Source organism: Harpia harpyja, chromosome 18 (assembly GCF_026419915.1).
Source record: "Harpia harpyja isolate bHarHar1 chromosome 18, bHarHar1 primary haplotype, whole genome shotgun sequence".
In the NCBI taxonomy this organism is placed as follows: domain Eukaryota; kingdom Metazoa; phylum Chordata; class Aves; order Accipitriformes; family Accipitridae; genus Harpia; species Harpia harpyja.
This window is the reverse complement of record NC_068957.1, coordinates 7,018,676-7,037,792: the sequence shown is the minus strand read 5'-3', so window position 1 is coordinate 7,037,792 and position 19,117 is coordinate 7,018,676. Positions and strand designations below refer to the sequence as shown.

The 19,117-nt window shown below is 43.3% G+C and overlaps 1 protein-coding gene and 1 long non-coding RNA gene across 6 annotated transcripts in view; both read left to right on the top strand.

The window, feature by feature from the left end:
* The first annotated feature begins 5,626 nt into the window (after positions 1-5,626).
* On the top strand, positions 5,627-11,157 carry LOC128154023 (uncharacterized). Its single transcript, XR_008239212.1, has 3 exons — positions 5,627-5,785; positions 10,104-10,212; positions 11,006-11,157. It is a non-coding gene; the product is annotated as an uncharacterized LOC128154023 (long non-coding RNA).
* Positions 11,158-11,938: 781 nt separating this feature from the next.
* GRIA3 (glutamate ionotropic receptor AMPA type subunit 3) overlaps positions 11,939-19,117 on the top strand; it is a 156,263-nt gene continuing 149,084 nt past the window's right edge. For 2 of the 5 annotated variants that reach the window (XR_008239069.1, XM_052813322.1), the window contains exons 1-2: positions 11,940-12,594; positions 13,536-13,694. Coding sequence is in view for 4 of the 5 variants with exons in the window: in XM_052813322.1 (XP_052669282.1) it covers positions 12,504-12,594; positions 13,536-13,694 (250 nt within the window). In the remaining variant the exon portion in view is untranslated. Of the gene's footprint in view, positions 12,595-13,535; positions 13,695-19,117 lie in introns of all 5 variants that reach the window. The other 3 variants (XM_052813321.1, XM_052813320.1, XM_052813323.1) reach the window with 2 other exon arrangements.

Sequence of the window (19,117 nt, the reverse complement as noted above, 5' to 3'; positions counted from 1 at the left end):
GCCTAAGTGGTCTTGTAAGTTCCAAACCCTCACTAATTCAGCAAATGCCTTTTGATGAACACCAACTAAATTGAGAGAGCAGATCTTCCCTGATGAACCAATTTTGGAAATTTTAGTTATGTTTTGTCATCAAAAATGAACGCTGCTGACGGATGTGAGAAGTGCTGTCAGCTGATCTTCGCGTTTTTAGCTTACAGCTATAGTTCTGAGAAAATTATTTTCATGTATCTATTTTAGAAGATCACTATCAGCTTATTTGAAATGTATCATAATCAAAGCATACGTGAGCGTAAAGTTATGGGGACTCTGCTACTTGACTAAATGACTCTTTGTAAATATGAAAACTACAGGAATAATCTCTTATGAAAAAGGTGGTACATATATTGCGTACTGAAAAAACCCACAGAAATTAGTTGACTTTCGGTTCATTATTGTGCAATGTATGGAAAATGCATTCACTGAGAACAAGTAAAACAGCTGGATTCTGGTCTTGCTTTAAATACAAATCTCAGCACTTACTAAGTTCCCAATGTCATCTCCAATGTGAAATAGCTGGTTTAGCTTGAATAAAGTCAAGGAGGCTGTGGCCCGAGCTAAACCAGCAGAATACATCTGGAGTACATGACCATACTCACAGAGTTGTGCCCTTATGTGGAGACATGTCCATCACGGCCTTACATTTACTTGGGTTTGACAGTAGGTCTGCAGGGGTATTTGACAGGCTGTTAACTGTCACTGTCTTGAGTTTCTTCATATATTGACTCATGGAGTATTCTAGAACAATTTCTGCCTTTTCTGAATTAGTTTCATCCTCTGAATTACAGTGTTACCCCCAAGCCTCTTTTTCCTAGTCAGGCAGGGTCCTCTCCCCAAAAATTGTATGCGAACTGACCTGTTAGAGCAACATCACTGGGCTGGTAATTATCATTTATCTGTATGGCTATTTGCTGCTGACTGCTGCCTGAAAAGGAGCTGAGAGGGCTCCTGGCACTCTGAGCCATATTTTACAGCTAGCCATTGCTGTATTTACTACAACGCAGCCCACTGAGGTGACATCTTCCAGCATTCTTCCGCAAAAAGAGACAGAGCATGTGGAACGAAGGGTCAAGTGCTGAGTAGAGGTATATAAACTGGCAGGTAGCTTCTAGCAAGAGCCAAGTGGGAGACAAATGATTCAGAAACTACAGGGTCAAGGAGATGCAAATCTTGAAAAACTGTGGTCATTATGGTCCAATTCATACAGAATTAGAATAATGCCCTGTCTCCTTCTTGCTTACCACAGATATTTTATTTGCTTTTCATGCTCTCAATACGTAAGTCCATAAAAGGGATATTTATCCTCCAAACTGAATCCATAATCCAATCAGATGTATATAGCAAACACATGACTTCATGTGTGCCTTAAAGCTAGACTCCTCACTGAAAACTTTAGGAGTGCTGATCTACTTAGAAGTTGAATTCAGCTCCAACGGCAAAGCCAGGTTCAAAGTTCATGTGTATCTAGGCATAAGGGACTGTGTAATGCTGGGTCGAATGGGGTGGCCCTAAAGCTATGAATAAGCTTGCAGTGAAAACATACCCTTCGGTGCTGCTGTCATTGGATTTCACCTTTGACAGCAGAATGTTTCCCTAAAGAATAACAGAAACAAGTGCTTTCCAAAAGATTTCCAGCATGTCGCTTTTCATATATACTTAATACTTCAAAACCTCGTAACAGCACTCCAGAAATTTACAGCACCAAGGAGCCCTATTTAGCAACGCCTTTCCATTAATCTGCTTTTTTTTTTTTCTTCAACAGCATAATTATGTTAGAAATAAGGAAAGCAACTGTGTATTCATGGTCCAATTTAATAGGCCCCAATACTTTGCTAAAGCACTGCAGTGGATCAGCTGGAGTTAATTATTATACAAGATTACATTGCAAATAACAACAGTATGTCAAAGTAATGTGTAAGGTCTGCCTTGCAACACAAAAGCGAGAAATTTCAAAGTTAAGTCTAAAATCGTGTGTTTGCATTTCCTCCTTAACTCACTACATCACACTTAAAGTATTACAGCCCCAAAGAAACCTTGTGTAAGACTGGCTGCTTCTTAGCTAACCCTTCTGATAACTGTGTACAGCTGGTTAACAAGACGGTGTTAAGGACAATTCTGAATTGTCTTGCTTTATGGAGATTTAATTAACTGGTTAATAACTGTGAAAGTAATTGTGGAGTTGGATGGTGCTCAGAGTCAGTGTCATAACCTAGGTACAGGAGGCAGAGCTACTCTTTTTGAAAAAGAGTGATTTTTATGTAAACAGGTTTCAAGGTAGAACTATAAGGTGACCCCTCTGCTACCTTCTTCTTCCAAAAAAAAAAAACCCCAAAACCCCATGCTATTTTATAATTTCTGATGTCTGAAGAACAAATAGCTTATGAGATATTTAAAAAAAAAAAAAATTCTAGTCCTGCCTTTCCTGTTGTTTCCTAGCCTCCCTTGCACCTCAACACTATGGATATGTAGGAACAAAATAGGCTATTAGCTTTATTCAAAGACCATTGAAGTCAGTAGAATGATGCTTAATGAATGTAATGGTTTTTAGATTAAACTCTAGGTTACTGCATCACAAGTACCAAGGAAACAGCATCTGACTCATGAAAAGGAGGGATTTGACTTGATTTACATTTATTGTTTTGCATTTGTTAAGACACACAAATTATTATCCGAGATTGAGCGTCCAGTTATGGTTTGATGTTTTAAACAGTTCTCTGTAGTACCAGAGGGGCCTCTGGTAGAAAGGGGAACAATCACATTTGATATCCCTAATATTTAGAAAGCAATATAAAAGATAAAATAATAATTTAAGAGTAAAAAAAATCTTTCAAGATTTCTTTAAATAATTTGAAGCAAGAAAAATCACAGTGCTTTTTTCAGTTAATTTTGCATTCTTGAAATATGATTCTTCGGGGGGGTACATATGCAGCTAAGCTAAACAGTAAAAACAAATTTTAAATTCAAGATTATAGAATCATTTTTAAATGAAAGGAAATTTCTGCCTAAACTTTAGTCTTAAGGGATGCCCAGAAGGATTGTGGGGTCTGCTACCTAGTTCCTAAGCAATACACATGGAAGGGTGAAAAGAGCGAAAACAAATATATAGATCATTCACTGGTGTGCAGGCCTTGATCAGAATCTTTCTGCCATGCAAAATATGATAACTGCACTTACAGAGCAGAAAAGTCAAACAGAATGAATCATAGAATCACAGAATGGTTTAGGTTGCATGGGACCTTAAAGACCACCTAGTTCCAACCCCCCTGCCATGGACAGGGACACCTTCCACTAGACCAGGTTGCTCAAAGCCCCATCCAACCTGGCCTTGAACACTCCCAGGGATGGGGCATCCACAAGCTTCCTGTGGGGCAACCTGTTCCAGTGCCTCACCACCCTCACAGTAAAGAACTTCTTCCTTACATCTAATCTAAATCTACACTCTTTCAGTTTAAAACCGTTACCCTTTGTCCTATCACTGCATGCGCTTGCAAGAAGTCCCTCTCCGGCTTTCCTGTAGGCCCCCTTTAGGTACTGGAAGGCTCCTATAAGGGTCTCCCCGGAGCCTTCTCTTCTCCAGGCTGAACAACCCCAACTCTCTCAGCCTGTCTTCATAGGAGAGGTGCTCCAGCCCTCTGATCATCTTCATGGCCCTCCTCTGGACTCGCTTCAACAGGCCCACGTCCTTCTTGCGCTGGGGGCCCAGAGCTGAACGCAGTACTCCAGGTGGGGCCTTGCAAGAGTGGAGTAGAGGTGGAGAATCACCTCCCTCGACCTGTTGGTCACGCTTCTTTTGATGCAGCCCAGGATGTGGGTGTCTTTCTGGGCTGCAAACACACATTGCTGGGTCATGTTGACCTTCTCATCAACCAACACCTCCAAGTCCTTCTTCACAGGGCTGCTCTCAATCCGCTCATCGCCCAGCCTGTATTTGTGCTTGGGATTGCCCAACCCATGTGCAGGACCTTGCACTTGACCTTGTTGAACTTCACAAGGTTCACACAGGCCCACCTCTCAAGCCTGTCAAGGTCCCTCTGGATGGCATCCCTTCCCTCCAGTATGTCAGCTGCACCACACAGCTTGGTGTCGTCAGCAAACCTGCTGAGGGTGCACTCAATCCCACTGTCCGTGTCACCAACAAAGATGTTAAACAGTGCTGGTCCCAATACCAAACCCCTGAGGAATGTCACTTGTCACTGGTCTCCACTTGGACATCGAGCCATTGACCGCAACTCTTTGAGTGTGACCATCCAGCCAATTCCTTATCCACCGAGTGGTCCATCTGCCAAATCCACGTCTCCAATTTAGAGACAAGGATGTCATGTGGGACAGTGTCAAATGCTTTGCACAAGTCCAGGCAGATGATGTCTGTTGCCCTTCCCTTATCCACCACGCTGTAACCCCGTTGTAAAAGGCCACCAAATTTGTCAGGCACAATTTGCCTTTAGTGAAGTCGTGTTGGCTGTCACCAGTCACCTCCTTATTTTCCATGTACTCTAGCATAGTTTCCAGGAGGATCTGCTCCATGATCTTGCTGGGCACAGAGGTGAGACTGACTGGCCTGTAGTTCTTCGGATCTTCCTTTTTTCCCTTTTTAAAAATGGGAGCTATGTTTCCGCTTTTCTAGTTAGCAGGAACTTCCCCGGACTGCCACAACTTCTCAAATGTGATGGATAGTGGCTTAGCCGCTTCATCCACCAGTTCCCTCAGGACCTGTGGATGCATCTCATCAGGTCCCAGGCACTTGTGCACCTTCAGGTTCCTTAGATGGTCTCGAACCTGATCTTCTCCTACGGTGGGCAGTTCATTCTCCCAGTCCCTGCCTTTGCCTTCTGCAACTTGGGCAGTGTGGCTGGAGCAGTTCCCAGTGAAGACTCGGAAAAACAGTTGTTGAGTACCTCAGCCTTCTCCATGTCCCGGGTAACCAGGTCTCCCATTTCCTTCCGGAGAGGGCCCACATTTTGCCTAGTCTTCCTTTTATCACTGATGTACATATAGAAGATTTTCTTGTTGCCCTTGATGTCCCTGGCCAGATTTAATTCTATCAGGGCTTTAGCTTTCCTAACCTGATCCCTTTTAGGGCTTTAGCTTTCCTAACCTGACCCCTTTAGAGTCCATTTATCCTACTCCACAGTAGAATTTATTTCACTAATCTAAGGTGCTTTACACTGGATGAGGATTTGGTCCAGTGTATTTTGAAAAGTAACACTAAGAACTGTGGGACTACGAACACAAGATAGATGGATGCCTCTTCCTTGACTTTGTCTGAGTCAGTTACACAGTGAAGTCTGCTTTCAAACTTACTAAAAGTAATGGTTGTATAAACAACACAGAGCTTCATCATCAAAAGTAAGATGCTCTAGCAACATCATGGGTTAGACAAAGTTCCTAAAAATAGACATTCAGTGATAGTAGTGATCTTATCTTCATGTTAGTACTTAAGTGCTTAGTTATTATTGAGTGCTTATGAGGACACAACAGAACTCAAAACAGGATTCTAGCAGTTTACACGTTCAAGAGCAACTTCAAGATAAGCTGATACTAAACCAATATTTAACAGATGATAATAAATAAATATCTCTTTTCATGCAAATCAGGTCTGTGGACTCCTTGGGACTCATGGGCTGCTGCTGAAGAGTCTGCAAAAGGTAATTAAGAAGAGTAAATCTATTGTCAGTCAACTTCAATTTGCTATATAAGGACCACTGCAGATCTACTGGAGAATGCTTAAGACTCTTCAAATTGATACAAGGTGAGAATTGCTATTACAAACCCCTCTGCAATTGTTTTTTCACTCCTTATGCCTTCTGTTGTGCTGAAAGAGCAATCAAATAGTCAGTCAGTTTTATACTGTAACTATCAAGATCCAGCACAATTGCTACAAGGTGTGACTTGCGAAGCCAAACAACTTTTAATTAGGAATGAAAGTTTCATAAAGCATGAGAACAGTTCTGTTAACATTGGCTATGTTGTTACTATCAGATCTTTTCAAATAAGTCACTGGGTTTCTGAAGGATTTGCTTGTCTCCTGAACACCGCAGATTATCAGAACCACATTGTGTTACTCACATCAATGTAAGTGTACCACTGTAGTCATCTTTGTACTTTCAGTTAATCCCACTGCAATCAATAAACCAGATCATGTTAGGTGAAATTCATCTCTGTGCAGATGGACAATGCAAGCCCTTCACAATACAACAAAATATGATTTAAAGACTGTGTATTAGATCTTTTAGTATACATGGATCAAAATCTCCAGCCTGTGGGTTAGACTGCGATGTTGCAATAGGATATCTCTCTTTTCCTATGATTTTTCTCTGTTGCCTTCTCAGATTCTGGACTGTTCCATAAATTCCCTATATTGACAGTTTGCTAGCTTCCTTGGTGTTTTTCTTCATACATTGTGTTGTTAGACCTTCAGATGCTGTTGGAATTGGATGGCAGGTAGGTCTCTAAGTGAGAGGAAAAAAAAGGTCTTAAAGTACCGGAGCTGCTCATTCTTACCACATACGCTATATGCACCTCCTTCTTCTAAGGAAATGCTTTCTTTTCATGGAAGTTGCATAGGGAAATCTTTTCACATTCAAGGTGACATTTCTTGGGTAGTGACAAAGCAAGGGAGAGACCAACGCTCCACAGACAATATATTCCCCAGGACTAAGGGAGACACAGCTTAAAGTTCCTTTTCTGTCTGATTTCCTTCCCATATTAACTAATACCTTATTTATATGAATTGGATTAACTTTAAAAAAAGAGAGTGAGTTGATTCCATACCTTAGTGCTGCAAAGGCTGACTCCAGAAGTAAAACAGGTTCTTTGAAATTAGCAGAGAACTGAATGTCAGTTTTCTGCATAACTTAAAAATTTGTAATCACCAGACTGATGGCTTAGGAGAGGGTAGGAATCTCTGTCTGATCAAGTGGAACAGAACAAATCTGAAATCCTTAAAACTTCAGTGAAAAACGTAAATTCTTTTTGTCTAAACATCCATTTCTAAGAATCTATGTGCTGTTTTCCAAAGACGTTTTCATTAAAAGACACTACTGCAGATTTGAACTGAGATGAGGTGAGTTATGGTAATATACAAACACACACTGGGACGAAAATAGACTTTTGATTGGCAAACAATCATCTGAAGTGATTATTCACTACTTAGGGCTAAAAGAGATCGTCTTTAAGAAGAATATATTTCAGTAATTTTATATGGAAATTAAATATTCAGTGGTCAGATATTGCACATTTGAAGTGGGCATGAACTGGATATAACTCCCAAGATTGCTTGAAAACTGTATTCGTAGGTATAAAACAAAAAGAGAGAGAGGATTCACTTTAACAGTATATAGGGGATACCATTACTTTTTTACTTGATTTACTGTTTCCTTAAGTAATAAATATAGATGAGCACAGCAACAGTACAGGTTTAAATAAGAATTGCAGGGCTGTGTTATGCCAGCAGTGCCTAGCGTACAGTTAATCAGAAAGGAAAAGGTAATATAAATTGTTTCTGACATTATGGGACTATAATAACACTACATTTCCACCAGCCCCATAGCTCTTAGAAGAATTAGAAGTATGTATCCTGAAGATACCACAAACCCAAGAAAAATGAAGACATTTGTACATGCTGACTGTTTCCACATTTGTGTCTTAGTTGTGCAATTGTAATATATATAGGTTATTACTGTAACAGTCCATGTTCCGTTCTGATAAAAATTCCTGCATGAATTTGCTTCAGCTACCTAAATTTGAATTAGACTCCAGTAACTGAGTAATGACTTTTATTTATCAACAAGTTTCCTCTTTGACCCCGTTCCTATACAAATCTTGATCATCCTTCCACGTACTAGAACATATTTCTATGTGCCAGACGATATTATTCTGCCAGGATGTATTGGGTAAATTCCTAGCTCCAATGATAGGGGTAATAAACCTACCATACATTTCTGTGGTTCCAGGATTTCACCTGTTAACTGTTCTTAGAAAAAATGAGTAACAAGAAATCAATGGTTCAGGTAGTCTCCTATCCTGTCTCTAATGCTGACCGGTACAAAAACTTTCAGAGAATGTTAGACATACTGTAAATTCTCATCATGCATAAGAAGAATAGGTCTTTCTTGAGGCATCCAGGAGCTACTTTTTGCCATGAATTCTGAATATTAATCCCAGCAGCTTTTTACTAGTTAGTCTAATGCATTTACTCCGCTAATTCACATAAAATTTGAAACTTTTAAAAACAATTATTTTTGCCAAGAATACTGTGTAGAAGACAGCTTTATAGGTTAGCTATAAAGTGCATAGCAGAATATTTCTGTTAAAACTGTCTCTCGTCTGCTGCCTTTTAATTTCATTTTATGTCTCTGTTATTGCATGGTAATGAAAGGTAAACAGGAGAGCTTCAATAGTTTGTTCTATGCCCACTCATAATATAATCAAATCTTAACTAGATGTCCTTTTGACCTGTTTTCCAAAATGTATGAAGCTGTAACGTCTGTATTCATTTTCCCTCTTTTGACACTGTACTTTCCCCTTGACTCCTTCTATCTGTAGTTTCATCTTCTCCCTGAATCCCTTTTCATGTTTGCTTCTGTCTCTCCCACTATCACTCTATCTGTTAACTGTCTATTGCAGAATTAATCAGTTTAGCTAATCAAAATGCTGACATTAACATAAAGTTCAGTTAATTGTTTGTCCTTTGTTTTTATGAAGAAATAACCAGTTTAAAACAAAAAAAAAAAGGCCGTAAGACACAATTGGTAATACATTTATTGGCAATTATAACCTGATTTGGTTGGTATTGGGAGAAGTGCAATGATTTCTAGAGACTCGCTGCCTGAGCTTCTCTTGCAGTTAGAAACAGGAATGACAAAAGTGATAAAGTCAGCTTAGTGCAGTTAGGGTGAGGCTTGAGCCACAGAATCCTGGTGTAGATTTTGCCATGACTTTATGCTAACACTATGGGTTTAGCCTAGTAACATCAGAAAGCTCAGTGAGAACGCTGTGTCCCAAATTCCTTAGCATTTTTCTAATCCACTATTAGACATTACATTGAGAACACATTAGCTAATTATAAATCATTACCTCCTCCTGCTCAGGTAGATAGTACTCAGAATCCCCTAGTGTCCCAGAACACTATAAATCATCTAAACATGAAGCTCTGATTATCCTGCAAAATCTTGGTTGTATTTAGTCAGGGAAGGTTTGGGAAAGCATCTGGTATGACCTCGGTTACCATGGAACTCATTAACTCGAGTCACTGAGCATCCCTAGCAAAGTATATAAACTACTTGCATGGCATTAATATCCACATAAAGCCAACTAAACTCCTACCATTTTGTCCTAGGACACGCTGGGTTCGCTGTTAAGAAAGATAAACTGGGATGGGGTCTCTTTGGGTTTCTCCAAAATCTGTATGGGACAGCTGCTGTACCATTCGTATCTGCAAATAGTACCATGAGACTAATTGCCTAAGCAAAAAAGCAAAGCGTGTATTGAAAATGATAATAATGACATGTATATTAGGGACTTCAGGAGGAAAAATGTGGGTGGTAATGAAAATTTATTTGTTTCTTAGCACAGATGTATTTTGGGTTATAACAAGACTCTCCATTTTGAGATGAGGCTGTGAAGCACCATTTTATTTGAGATGAGATACCCACCCTACTGGCTGTGTATGAAAATGAGATTCTGACACATGCCACCTTCATTCATGGCTATTTTATCTCTTTTCTTGTTCTAACATCTATAATGTTAAACATAATTTCTTTCATAATTTTGTCAGTACATCATCAGCTGTCAGTGTGGCAGGTGGCAGTCAGCCTGGAATACACAGCTGCAGGGATGGAGAGAAGAACTTTGTGAGAGCAAGTGAACAGGAAGAAAGTAGGGCCACTAGGAAAGGACACAAAATAGAGGACAGCAGGACTTTGTGGAGAATGTGTTAGAAATGGGCTGGAGGTGGGTAGAATGGGGAAAGATAAGTAGTTTGCAACCAGAGAGAGAAATTATTTGCCTATAGGAACATGGTTTTCACAACTATCTTGAATGTCTAAACTTCACGTACCTGTCTGTAGTTTTCAGATCTGCTCTGCTCACCAAAAGACACGGGAGAGAAGAGTGCTCTACAGTGAAGCCAGGCTGCTGCTCATGATCTTAATTCTGGGTCTGAAACTTCCTGTCTAGGTGAGCTGGGCCAGTTGCTTCCCTCAAGTTTTTACATCTGTAAGAGAAGAATACAATCACGCTTCATGGGGATGTTTACGGGAATTCATAGGTAATATCTGTAGAGTGCTTTGAGCTTGTGGAGTGCTATAGATATAAAGATGGACTTTATACTCCACCTGTCCATACAGATAACCATTTCTTTAAACAGATAAAGTGACAAATGCCATCTCGATCTAAACAGGGAACATTACCAGAAACCCCGCAGCCTGATCCCTACTCCTGCTTGAACTGGAATAGACTCCATTTTCTGGGCACGATTCTCATAAAGCAACACACATGTAGCAACCAACGCATGCACCTAGGAGTAAGTAGGAGTCGCATATATGCTGCTAAAGGCATATGTTATGCTCCTGCGTCATTAATGGGATGTCCTGTTCTTCACCTGTGCCTTTGGCTTCCTTCAAGAGTAGTGGTTTGAATCTCTGATGTTATTTATTAGCATATGTGCAGGAACCTGCCACCGTCTCACATCTCGCATACTTACGCGACGCTAGAGCCAGTGGCACTGGTTGATTATTTTGCAAATGCAAAGCCAACTGCTTTTGATATTATCCCTAACTCAGCTGAACATAGACCCAAAGAACACCAAAGTCTGAGATTAAGAAGAAAAAAGGCAAGCAGAGGAGGACCAAGGGAAAGCGACCTCCTGAAATCAGAGGAAAAGGAAACATTAAGTGAAGAACAATCTTCCCTAGGCCTGTGAGATGGACTAGGTGACCCAATATCTCTTTTCTGTCTCCATTTTCTACAGTTTTGTGAGCCTCGAAGCAGTGAAAAGAGCTGCAGGATTCACATAGCGAGGTGTCAAGGAGACGGAGCCCTCAGAGAACCAAGCTTCAAGCAGAAGCACAGTAGCTCCCTACGAATGTGCAGGCCAGGGGCGTATCAAGATCGGTGCTCAGCCAAGAGGTGGGTAGCTGAGGATGTCCAACACGCACCTGCCTGCTGCCCCGCGGCCATGGGGTAGGCCACGCTTTGTGCCCTGTGCTGGAGCGACGCAGCTTCTGACAGAGATGTTCCCTGTCTGTCTTCTTCCAGCATAAGGGATGAAGCAGGGTGACTTTGTTGGATTTCCGTCCTTTAGAGGAGGTTGGGAAGGACCTAATATTCCCTTGTGCGGGATAAACTCGTCCTTGTCTTTCTTGACTTCATGGCACCGTGGGCGGATGAATGCGGGAGCCTCCCGCCCCTCAGGCGTTAGCACCGGAGGAGGGACGGGGATAACTCGGGGGCAGGGCAGGCAGCCCCTCTGGGCAAAGTGCGCCGTCCCTCCGCGCTCCTTGCCGGCTGCCCTGTGGCCCCTTCCAGCCCTCCCTCCGGCCGCCCCCACGCTCCCGCCTCGCCGCCAGCCCTCTCCCCTCAGGCGGGGCCGCGGAGCGCCGCGCTGGCCCTCGCCCCTCGGGCGCCTTCCTCCGCCCGCCCAGGGGCAGGCCCGCGGGCACCCGGCTGCCCCCGCCCTCACGGGGCCTCTCGCGTCGTGCCCCGGCCCTGAGCCGCCCCTGCCGCCTTTGGGCCCCCGGCCCTGAGGCGCCTTCAGCGCCCGCCTTCCCCGGCCCTGCCCCGCCGCCGGGCGCGGGCAGGACCCGGGCCGCATCCCCCTCGCCCCCCCCCCCCGCCCTCCTCTCCCGGCTCCGGCTCGGCTCCCCGCCTCCTCCCCCGCCCGCAGACAGGCGCACGCACCGCACTCACTCACTCACACACGCACTCACACACACACACACCGAGGCGATGCAGCTTTAAAGGGGCCAGCTGCAGCCCGGGGGCCGGCCCACGTGAGGCCGCTGAGCTCCCTCCGACCGCAGCCCCGAGCGCTGCCGCCGCGGCCGGGAGACGCCAGCGCCGGGGCTGGGCGGGCGGGCCGAGCGGAGCGGAGCGGCGGGCGGCTGCCAGCCCGCCTCACGCCAAGTTTGATCGATAACCCCCCTCCCGGCCCGGGCGGAGCAGCCTCGCCGGCTCCGCTACCCACCATCTTTGGGGGAAGTCCCTGCGCTGGGGGGGGGCTGCTGGAGACGGGGGGAGAAAGGCAACCTCGCAGCCAATGAGCCCTCCCAGGCTGGGGTGAAGACAAGAGGAGAGGGATTTGGGGGGAAAAAAAAAAAAAGAAGAAGGGAAGAAAGGAGGGGGAACCATCCTCCCCGCTACCTCCGCCAGCATCGCCACCACCATTGACACTACTCCGCGTCTCCAGTTGCGCTCATGCCTGTGCCGCCAGTTTCGTTTTAGGGGCTGAACCGCAGGGGCTGAAGAAAATGGGGCAGAGCGCGCCCCGGACCCTCCTGCTGCTGCTGGCGGGGCTGCTGGGGGAGGCTCTGGCAGGCTTCCCCAACACCATCAGTATCGGTAAGCGCCCGCCGCGGCACCGCGACCCGCTGCTTCCCCCCCGCCGGCCGCGGGGAAGTTGTGCGGAGGGGGAGCGGGGGGCGGCGGGGCGGCGAGCCCGGGCGCAGCCGGCTCGGGGCGCGGGCGGCCCCGGCGGCTCTCGGGGCCAGCCCCGCTCCGGCTCCTTCCCGTTGTCGTGAGCGAGAGGCGAGGCAGAAACGGCGCCTGGGCTGCGCCGGCGGGCGGCGGGGAGCGGTGCCGGGCGGCTGCTGCCGCCGCCGCCGCCGCGCTGTCCGTTCCCCTCAGGAAGGGCGGGAGGATTTGGTCCGTGCTGGTGCGGAACGGTGCCCTGAAGCTGCGCATCCCACGGTAGCGAATAATGCGAGAGAGTAACGGCGCGAACGTGTTCCGGCGTGCCCTAACCCCGGGGCCGAACGAGCCGTGAGGCTGAGGGCACGCGAGTGAAAGTTGGGGTTTTTTCCCTGCCTCTCCCGTGGAGCAGCGCTCAGCGGTGCCTGTTCTCCAGCAGACCGTTTCAAACCGCACGTTTGCCACGCCGCACGCCACCCGTGTCCGTAGCAAATAACTCCACAGAGACGTTGTTTGGGTAGTCTGGAGACAATTTAGGAGCCGCGGTTCCGCAAGTTAGACTTTTAAATCGGCGTGTGGGCATCCGCGTAGAAGTGGCCTGGTTTTCAAGGTGCACCTGCAGCTCCCAGTGACTCCCGGCCGCTCGGGGGGCACCTGGATGTGATGTGCGGCTTTAAAAGCCCAACTTTGGACTTGGAGTATGTATTTCATGTACACGCTCTGTCAGAATTACGTGCCCAGGCTCAGCCTGCTCCTGTTCATTCTTTCCTGAGATGTGCAGTATGCAAATGTAACTTACTGCCGCTGTTTCTCCTCAAAATTCATTCTGAAATACCTTTTCCCTTTTTTTTTTTTTTTTTTTTCCATCCTAGGTGGACTTTTCATGAGAAACACTGTTCAGGAGCACAGTGCATTTCGATTCGCTGTGCAGTTATACAACACAAACCAAAATACGACGGAGAAGCCCTTCCATTTGAACTATCATGTAGATCACTTGGACTCTTCCAACAGTTTTTCAGTGACAAATGCTTGTAAGTAAATACATGCTTTTTTAAAAAAATACGTATTTGTTATCTAGCCTTACATTCAATTTCTCCCTGGTAGCCCAGAGTTCTTGTTCGTACAATGTAGTGCAACAAATGCGTGTACTGACATGAGGTTTAGTAGATTTGCAGCATTATATGGTTGAATAATACCTTAGGGAAACTTCTCTCACCACTTCTTTTCACCCCTTTAGTTTTGTTTTCCAGAAAAACAACCATGTTTTTTATATAGCAGCGCTGTGTAGCTGTGATCAGTGAATTGCTGCTGAAGTAACATCCCTTTTCTGTTGAGGCTACAACCTAGCCGTGTGAAACAGTATGATTTGCAAATAATACCATGTAGGAATAAAACAGAAAGAGCTGTTTACAAGTGACCTTGAGGGGACAAAGCTGGAGGGGCTTACTTGCCTTCTCTGCCCTGAAATACTGGGTTGTTTTCTTACAGTGAAAGTCTAGTTAAAAGCTGAGGAGACTGTAAACTGACAAATACCGTTAGAGCTGAGGGGAGAGAAAACGGAATCAGAATGCTTAGCGTTACGAGAAATAGCTCTGCACAAGCTATAATACTTATAATTTGAGCCTTTATTAACAGAAGCAGCAAAATAGAACTTTGAGTAGTGTTAATGTGGTGTTAAAATGCGAAATCTCTTTCTGAAAGACTGGTGCGTGTTCTGCATTTAAAAAAGCATTCCTTTACCAATAGTAGTTCCTCAATATTTGTTTTACTGATATGTCCAAATTCAGTTTTATTGTAAACCTTTGAAGATGAATGGAGTCTTCTTGTGAGGTAGTTGCATGCACTTTGCAGTATACAGAAATATGCCTGTGTATGATCTAAAGGACCTCTGAATGCAATGTACTAACTTTGTGTTTTGAACAGGATTCCTGTTCATACACTCACAGTATAAAATCTTCAAAGAGGAAGCATTGTAGTAAAATAATGAAGTATTGGAGTACAGAAAACTGGTATATCTTGCTTTAAAACAATTCCTTGTTTTGAGGATCTTATTTCTTTAATTTTTTGTTTGTTGGGGATAGGATAGTTCTTAGATTCCTGTCCCACGCTGTATAATTGGAAGGCTGGACAAGTAGATATGTTATGCTTCTAGGATTTCAGGTATTTCCCAAGGAAGTTGATGGTTAGAAAATATACCATAAGGAAATATTTGGACAAATTTTGGATTGATATTCTAACATATCCCCCATGTGACTGCTTCTTGCTAGTGCAGCATTACACTTTTAAAAGGCTTTGTATCAGCACCTTCAAAACTTTTGCGGGGGGGTTGATTATAAAATATCCAATAAAAATATTCGGTAAAGTGGAAAAAAATGGTAAATAAAAGTGTGTCTGTACTTTGCATCTTATTTTACTACTCCTATCCGGCCTCAACAGCTCTTACAACAAACATCAGGCTATTAATCCTTAATCAGTGTAATCCCTTCAAGAGGCTGTATCTCAGACATAGTTTCCTAAATATCAATTATATGGATTTAAACTAAATACATTAAACTGCTTGGGTGATTAATTATTAATTGTTTTTTAAAAGTTCTATCAGCGCTTCTTTACAGACCCCACCAAGACAAGTGAACCACACGCTCGTTCAGAGGCAGTCAATGTATTAGTGTGCTTCTCATCTTCTGACATCTAATGATTTTTGTCATTTCTTAGTGAAAGCTGTGGCAATTTTAGTAAGATGAGGTGGTTTTCTGTAGTATAGGGCTGCATGTTCCAACACATATTACCAGTGTAGTAAAACTGGGAAGAGTTAAATCTTTGGAGAAACCATAGACCAAGAGAATACCAACCTACAGTAATGTATTTAAAAATAGAAGATGTGAAAAAAGGAACAGAAGAAAGAAAATGAAAGGGTGACCTTGTCCGTAGCTATGTCAACCATCTGGTAATAGTGTTGGTAGGAAAAGACTACGGTGAGTCCAAGTCACCAGTTGTATAGGCCTCAGTAGCTCAAAATAAAAAAAAAGGACAGTAGTTGCTCCTTTTGGATCTGGAAACAATTATCTTTGAAAGTCAGCATGCTCATACATATCGATACATCAGGATGAACTAATAGCCTCTCACACTACCTGGCTAACACGTAAAACATTATGGCCTAAGTACCCTTAATCACATCCTCACTTCCCAGTGGAGTGGCAGATAATTTCAGGGTGCTGCCATATCCATGAAGGAATTCTTTCCACAACATTTTTACTTCTCTTGGAGATAAGCATAAATTGTCTCCAGCGCTGTCACACAGCCTTTTGATCAATATTTGCAATTGGCAGGGATCCATAGGAGAGAAACCTGCAGTGACTCTGACTGCCTTCACTGGAGAGGGAGACTGTGACTGACTTTGTGGTGGGATAGGTAAAGGAACTGAAGGGAAATCGGAGAAGGTAGCACGTGTAGCTTAAGCCTAGTGCCTGCACTAGTCAGTATCCATAAAATAGTACTTTTCATTCTCCTTTGCTTTGATTTATACGATAGTGACTGTAGTAAGTGTTCATGTGTGCAGGAATTGAGGGGGGCTCCGCTCAGGAAAGACTTACGTTCTTACTGTACAGCTGCACATCCCGCTTGGTGCAATCTGGTGCATTCCAGAGGCAGGAGAAAAAAATCACTTCTGAAGTATCCTCATGAGCCAGAGATAAAAAGCCCACCTCTGGTAGGGCTGATTTGGCAATATCCCAACATGGGAACAAACTTGTTTAGAAGCAAAAGAAAATTCCTGCCCTAAGCCCCTCCCTCTCATTCCTCTTTCAGTTAAATGATGCATAATTCCATTTATGTACGTGTATTCCCTGCTTCACTGCTAGCACTGAGCCCCTCTCTGTATATTTAATTTACACACATGCATACAGTATTCATCCACTCTGTATTTACCTGCCCACCTATTTATTTAGCTGTATGATATCTTAACAGAGAGAAAATACAAACACAGATGAAAATTCCAGTGTATTTAAGGGTGAATTGAAGTTTATCAGTTGGCTCTGGGGGGATTTATTACATCTTTTAAAATATGCAGCTTTTTGCCGTCAGAAAAAACAGAAAGGAAGAAAGTTAACCTGACCTGTGAATGAGTAAAATCAAGTAAAACATGGATGTTATATTTTCTTCAAAAATGCTCATGTAGGGACTGAGCTGGCTTTTTCAGAACAATATCAATATAACAAATCAAATGTATAAATTCATCACTGAAGTCTTTCATGCTTTTCTTATAACCTCTGATGAAGGATGTTAGTATTAATGTTGAATTATGCGTACAGTTCTGTAGATCATATTCCCTGGAAATAACCCGCGTATGTCTTTCTGCTCTGCACTTGTAGTGCACTATACTAACACTGCTCTAGCCTCTGCAGTGTCAGCTCATTAGCACACAGATCTCATATTCCCTCTCTGCACTGTCATTGCAAAAAATTGCTGTTGTACACCTTTACAGCCAACAAATGTGCACTTGCGTTATGTACAATTTTCAAGAAATATTTAGAAAAGTAAACTCAACCTTATGTATAGTCCCCATGGAATTTCGCAAAAGAAAGCATTAGTTTTCATTAAAATCTGTTGATCATGTAATGATAGTGGTGGGATATGTACAGGCGAAAAGGGGCTGTGATTGCAGAATCTAATTAATGTACAGGCAGATTCCCTCTCTCAGCCAAACCTAATCTATCAGCCGCTAATTCTTGTCCCGTTAATTTTTCTGAGTCATTTCTCATATATCTTCTGAATCCAGAAGGCTTTTTTTATTTTACCAAATGTTGATGTGTAGTGTTTTTTCCACACGCACTCGTTCTTTAAGAGACCAAAAAAAGAGAGAAGATACAATGACATGCTTACCTTAAGTTTCTAAAATCCTGTAAGTGATTGTATGGACACTTTCTTGAAGGGGTCTGATTTCAGGCTTTATTAGAAAAATTTTTCTTTAGTATCCTTGCAGTCCTTGTGTTTAATCTTTAAAATTCAGCTCGGAAGATTTTAATGGAAAAAGTGCCTGTTTGTTGTGAGAACGTTGCAGAAAATGATACCACAGGGCTAGTAGCAGACAATTTTTACAGTTTAACTGTATTACTCCCTTTCCCAAAGCACAGGTGCGCATATATATATATATGCGCTCACATGCATACTCACACACGTGCACGCATGCACACACACACACACGCTTTTTCCTTAGGTGCTGCTCAGCATTTCTTTTTGCCAGTGGGCAGCTAATTTGCTTCCCTTGCATCTGTGTACTCTTTGGCCAGCTGGCAAAGGACACCGATGCTGAAAGTGGTCAGCTCCCTTCTGCCAAAAGCATGAGCATGTCTCACTGAAAGTCTTGCCAAGTTTGGTCCATGTACTGGTGGTTTTGCGTGCTTAGAGACCACAGGGTAGATGCCTCACTCTCCCGATAAGGAATGCACTGTGGTTTCTCCCAGCATTCAGTGGTAAAACACCTGGAAATTGCTTTCTACACAACTCTATGCATTACAGATCCCCGAAAATGCCTTTTATGCTGCAGAATGTGCTCGAGTGTTGTATGTTACTGCTGTATGACAAAATCAGCGGGCTTTAGGGGTCAAAGCTTTTGCAATATTGGGCTAGGTCGAAAGGTGAAGGGTGTGTTCCAACTAAAGTTTGTTTCCACTTCCATGTCAGAGCAGATGACTTGTCATTAAGCTGAACGTGATCTCAGTGTTAGCAGAAGGAACCATACCACTTTCAAGTATGTTTTATTATTTCTTACATTCATTTTAAAATAAGCTGACACTCCTTTCTCTCCTCCTCTGCTGCACACATAGCATTTACATACTGTTCAGATGTTAGGGTTCCATTTAATTCGCACTGTAGAGATGGAAAAAAATCTTACATGAATGGACACTTTTTTTGAGAAACTCTGAATTCACCAAATGAATGAAGAGTAAAGCACGATGAAGAGCGCCATTCACTTGTTCAGTTTCAGAAAGATCTTGAGCAGATGCAGAGATGAAATTGTTCACTTTTCCTATATAGCACTGGGCCTGGAGGACCCATGAGACTATTGACATGGGTTGGAGAGCTACTGATTAACTACACATTCCAATAAAATCTGTAACAGCTGCAGTTTATCTCTGGGAGGAAATGGAGATGCCATGATGGGAGACAAGCATATGACAGTAGCTTTTAACAACAACAAAAAACCACAGTTTTGTTGAAGGCTGACTCGGGAGCTTGTCCAAGAGCCACATAAAACAGCGGGTTTCTTTCCTCTGGGTTCGCTGTGTTCAGTGTCTGGGAGGTGGGAGGCTGTCCTACTGCAAGTGTAGGACTGTTATGCAAGAAGGTGTGAAATGAGGGAGCTGATGTATCTTTAATGATTCTTTATTGTCATTGTCACAATCCAGCGATTTAACATTTTTCCATTTAAAGTACATATTTTGTCATTACCGATTTT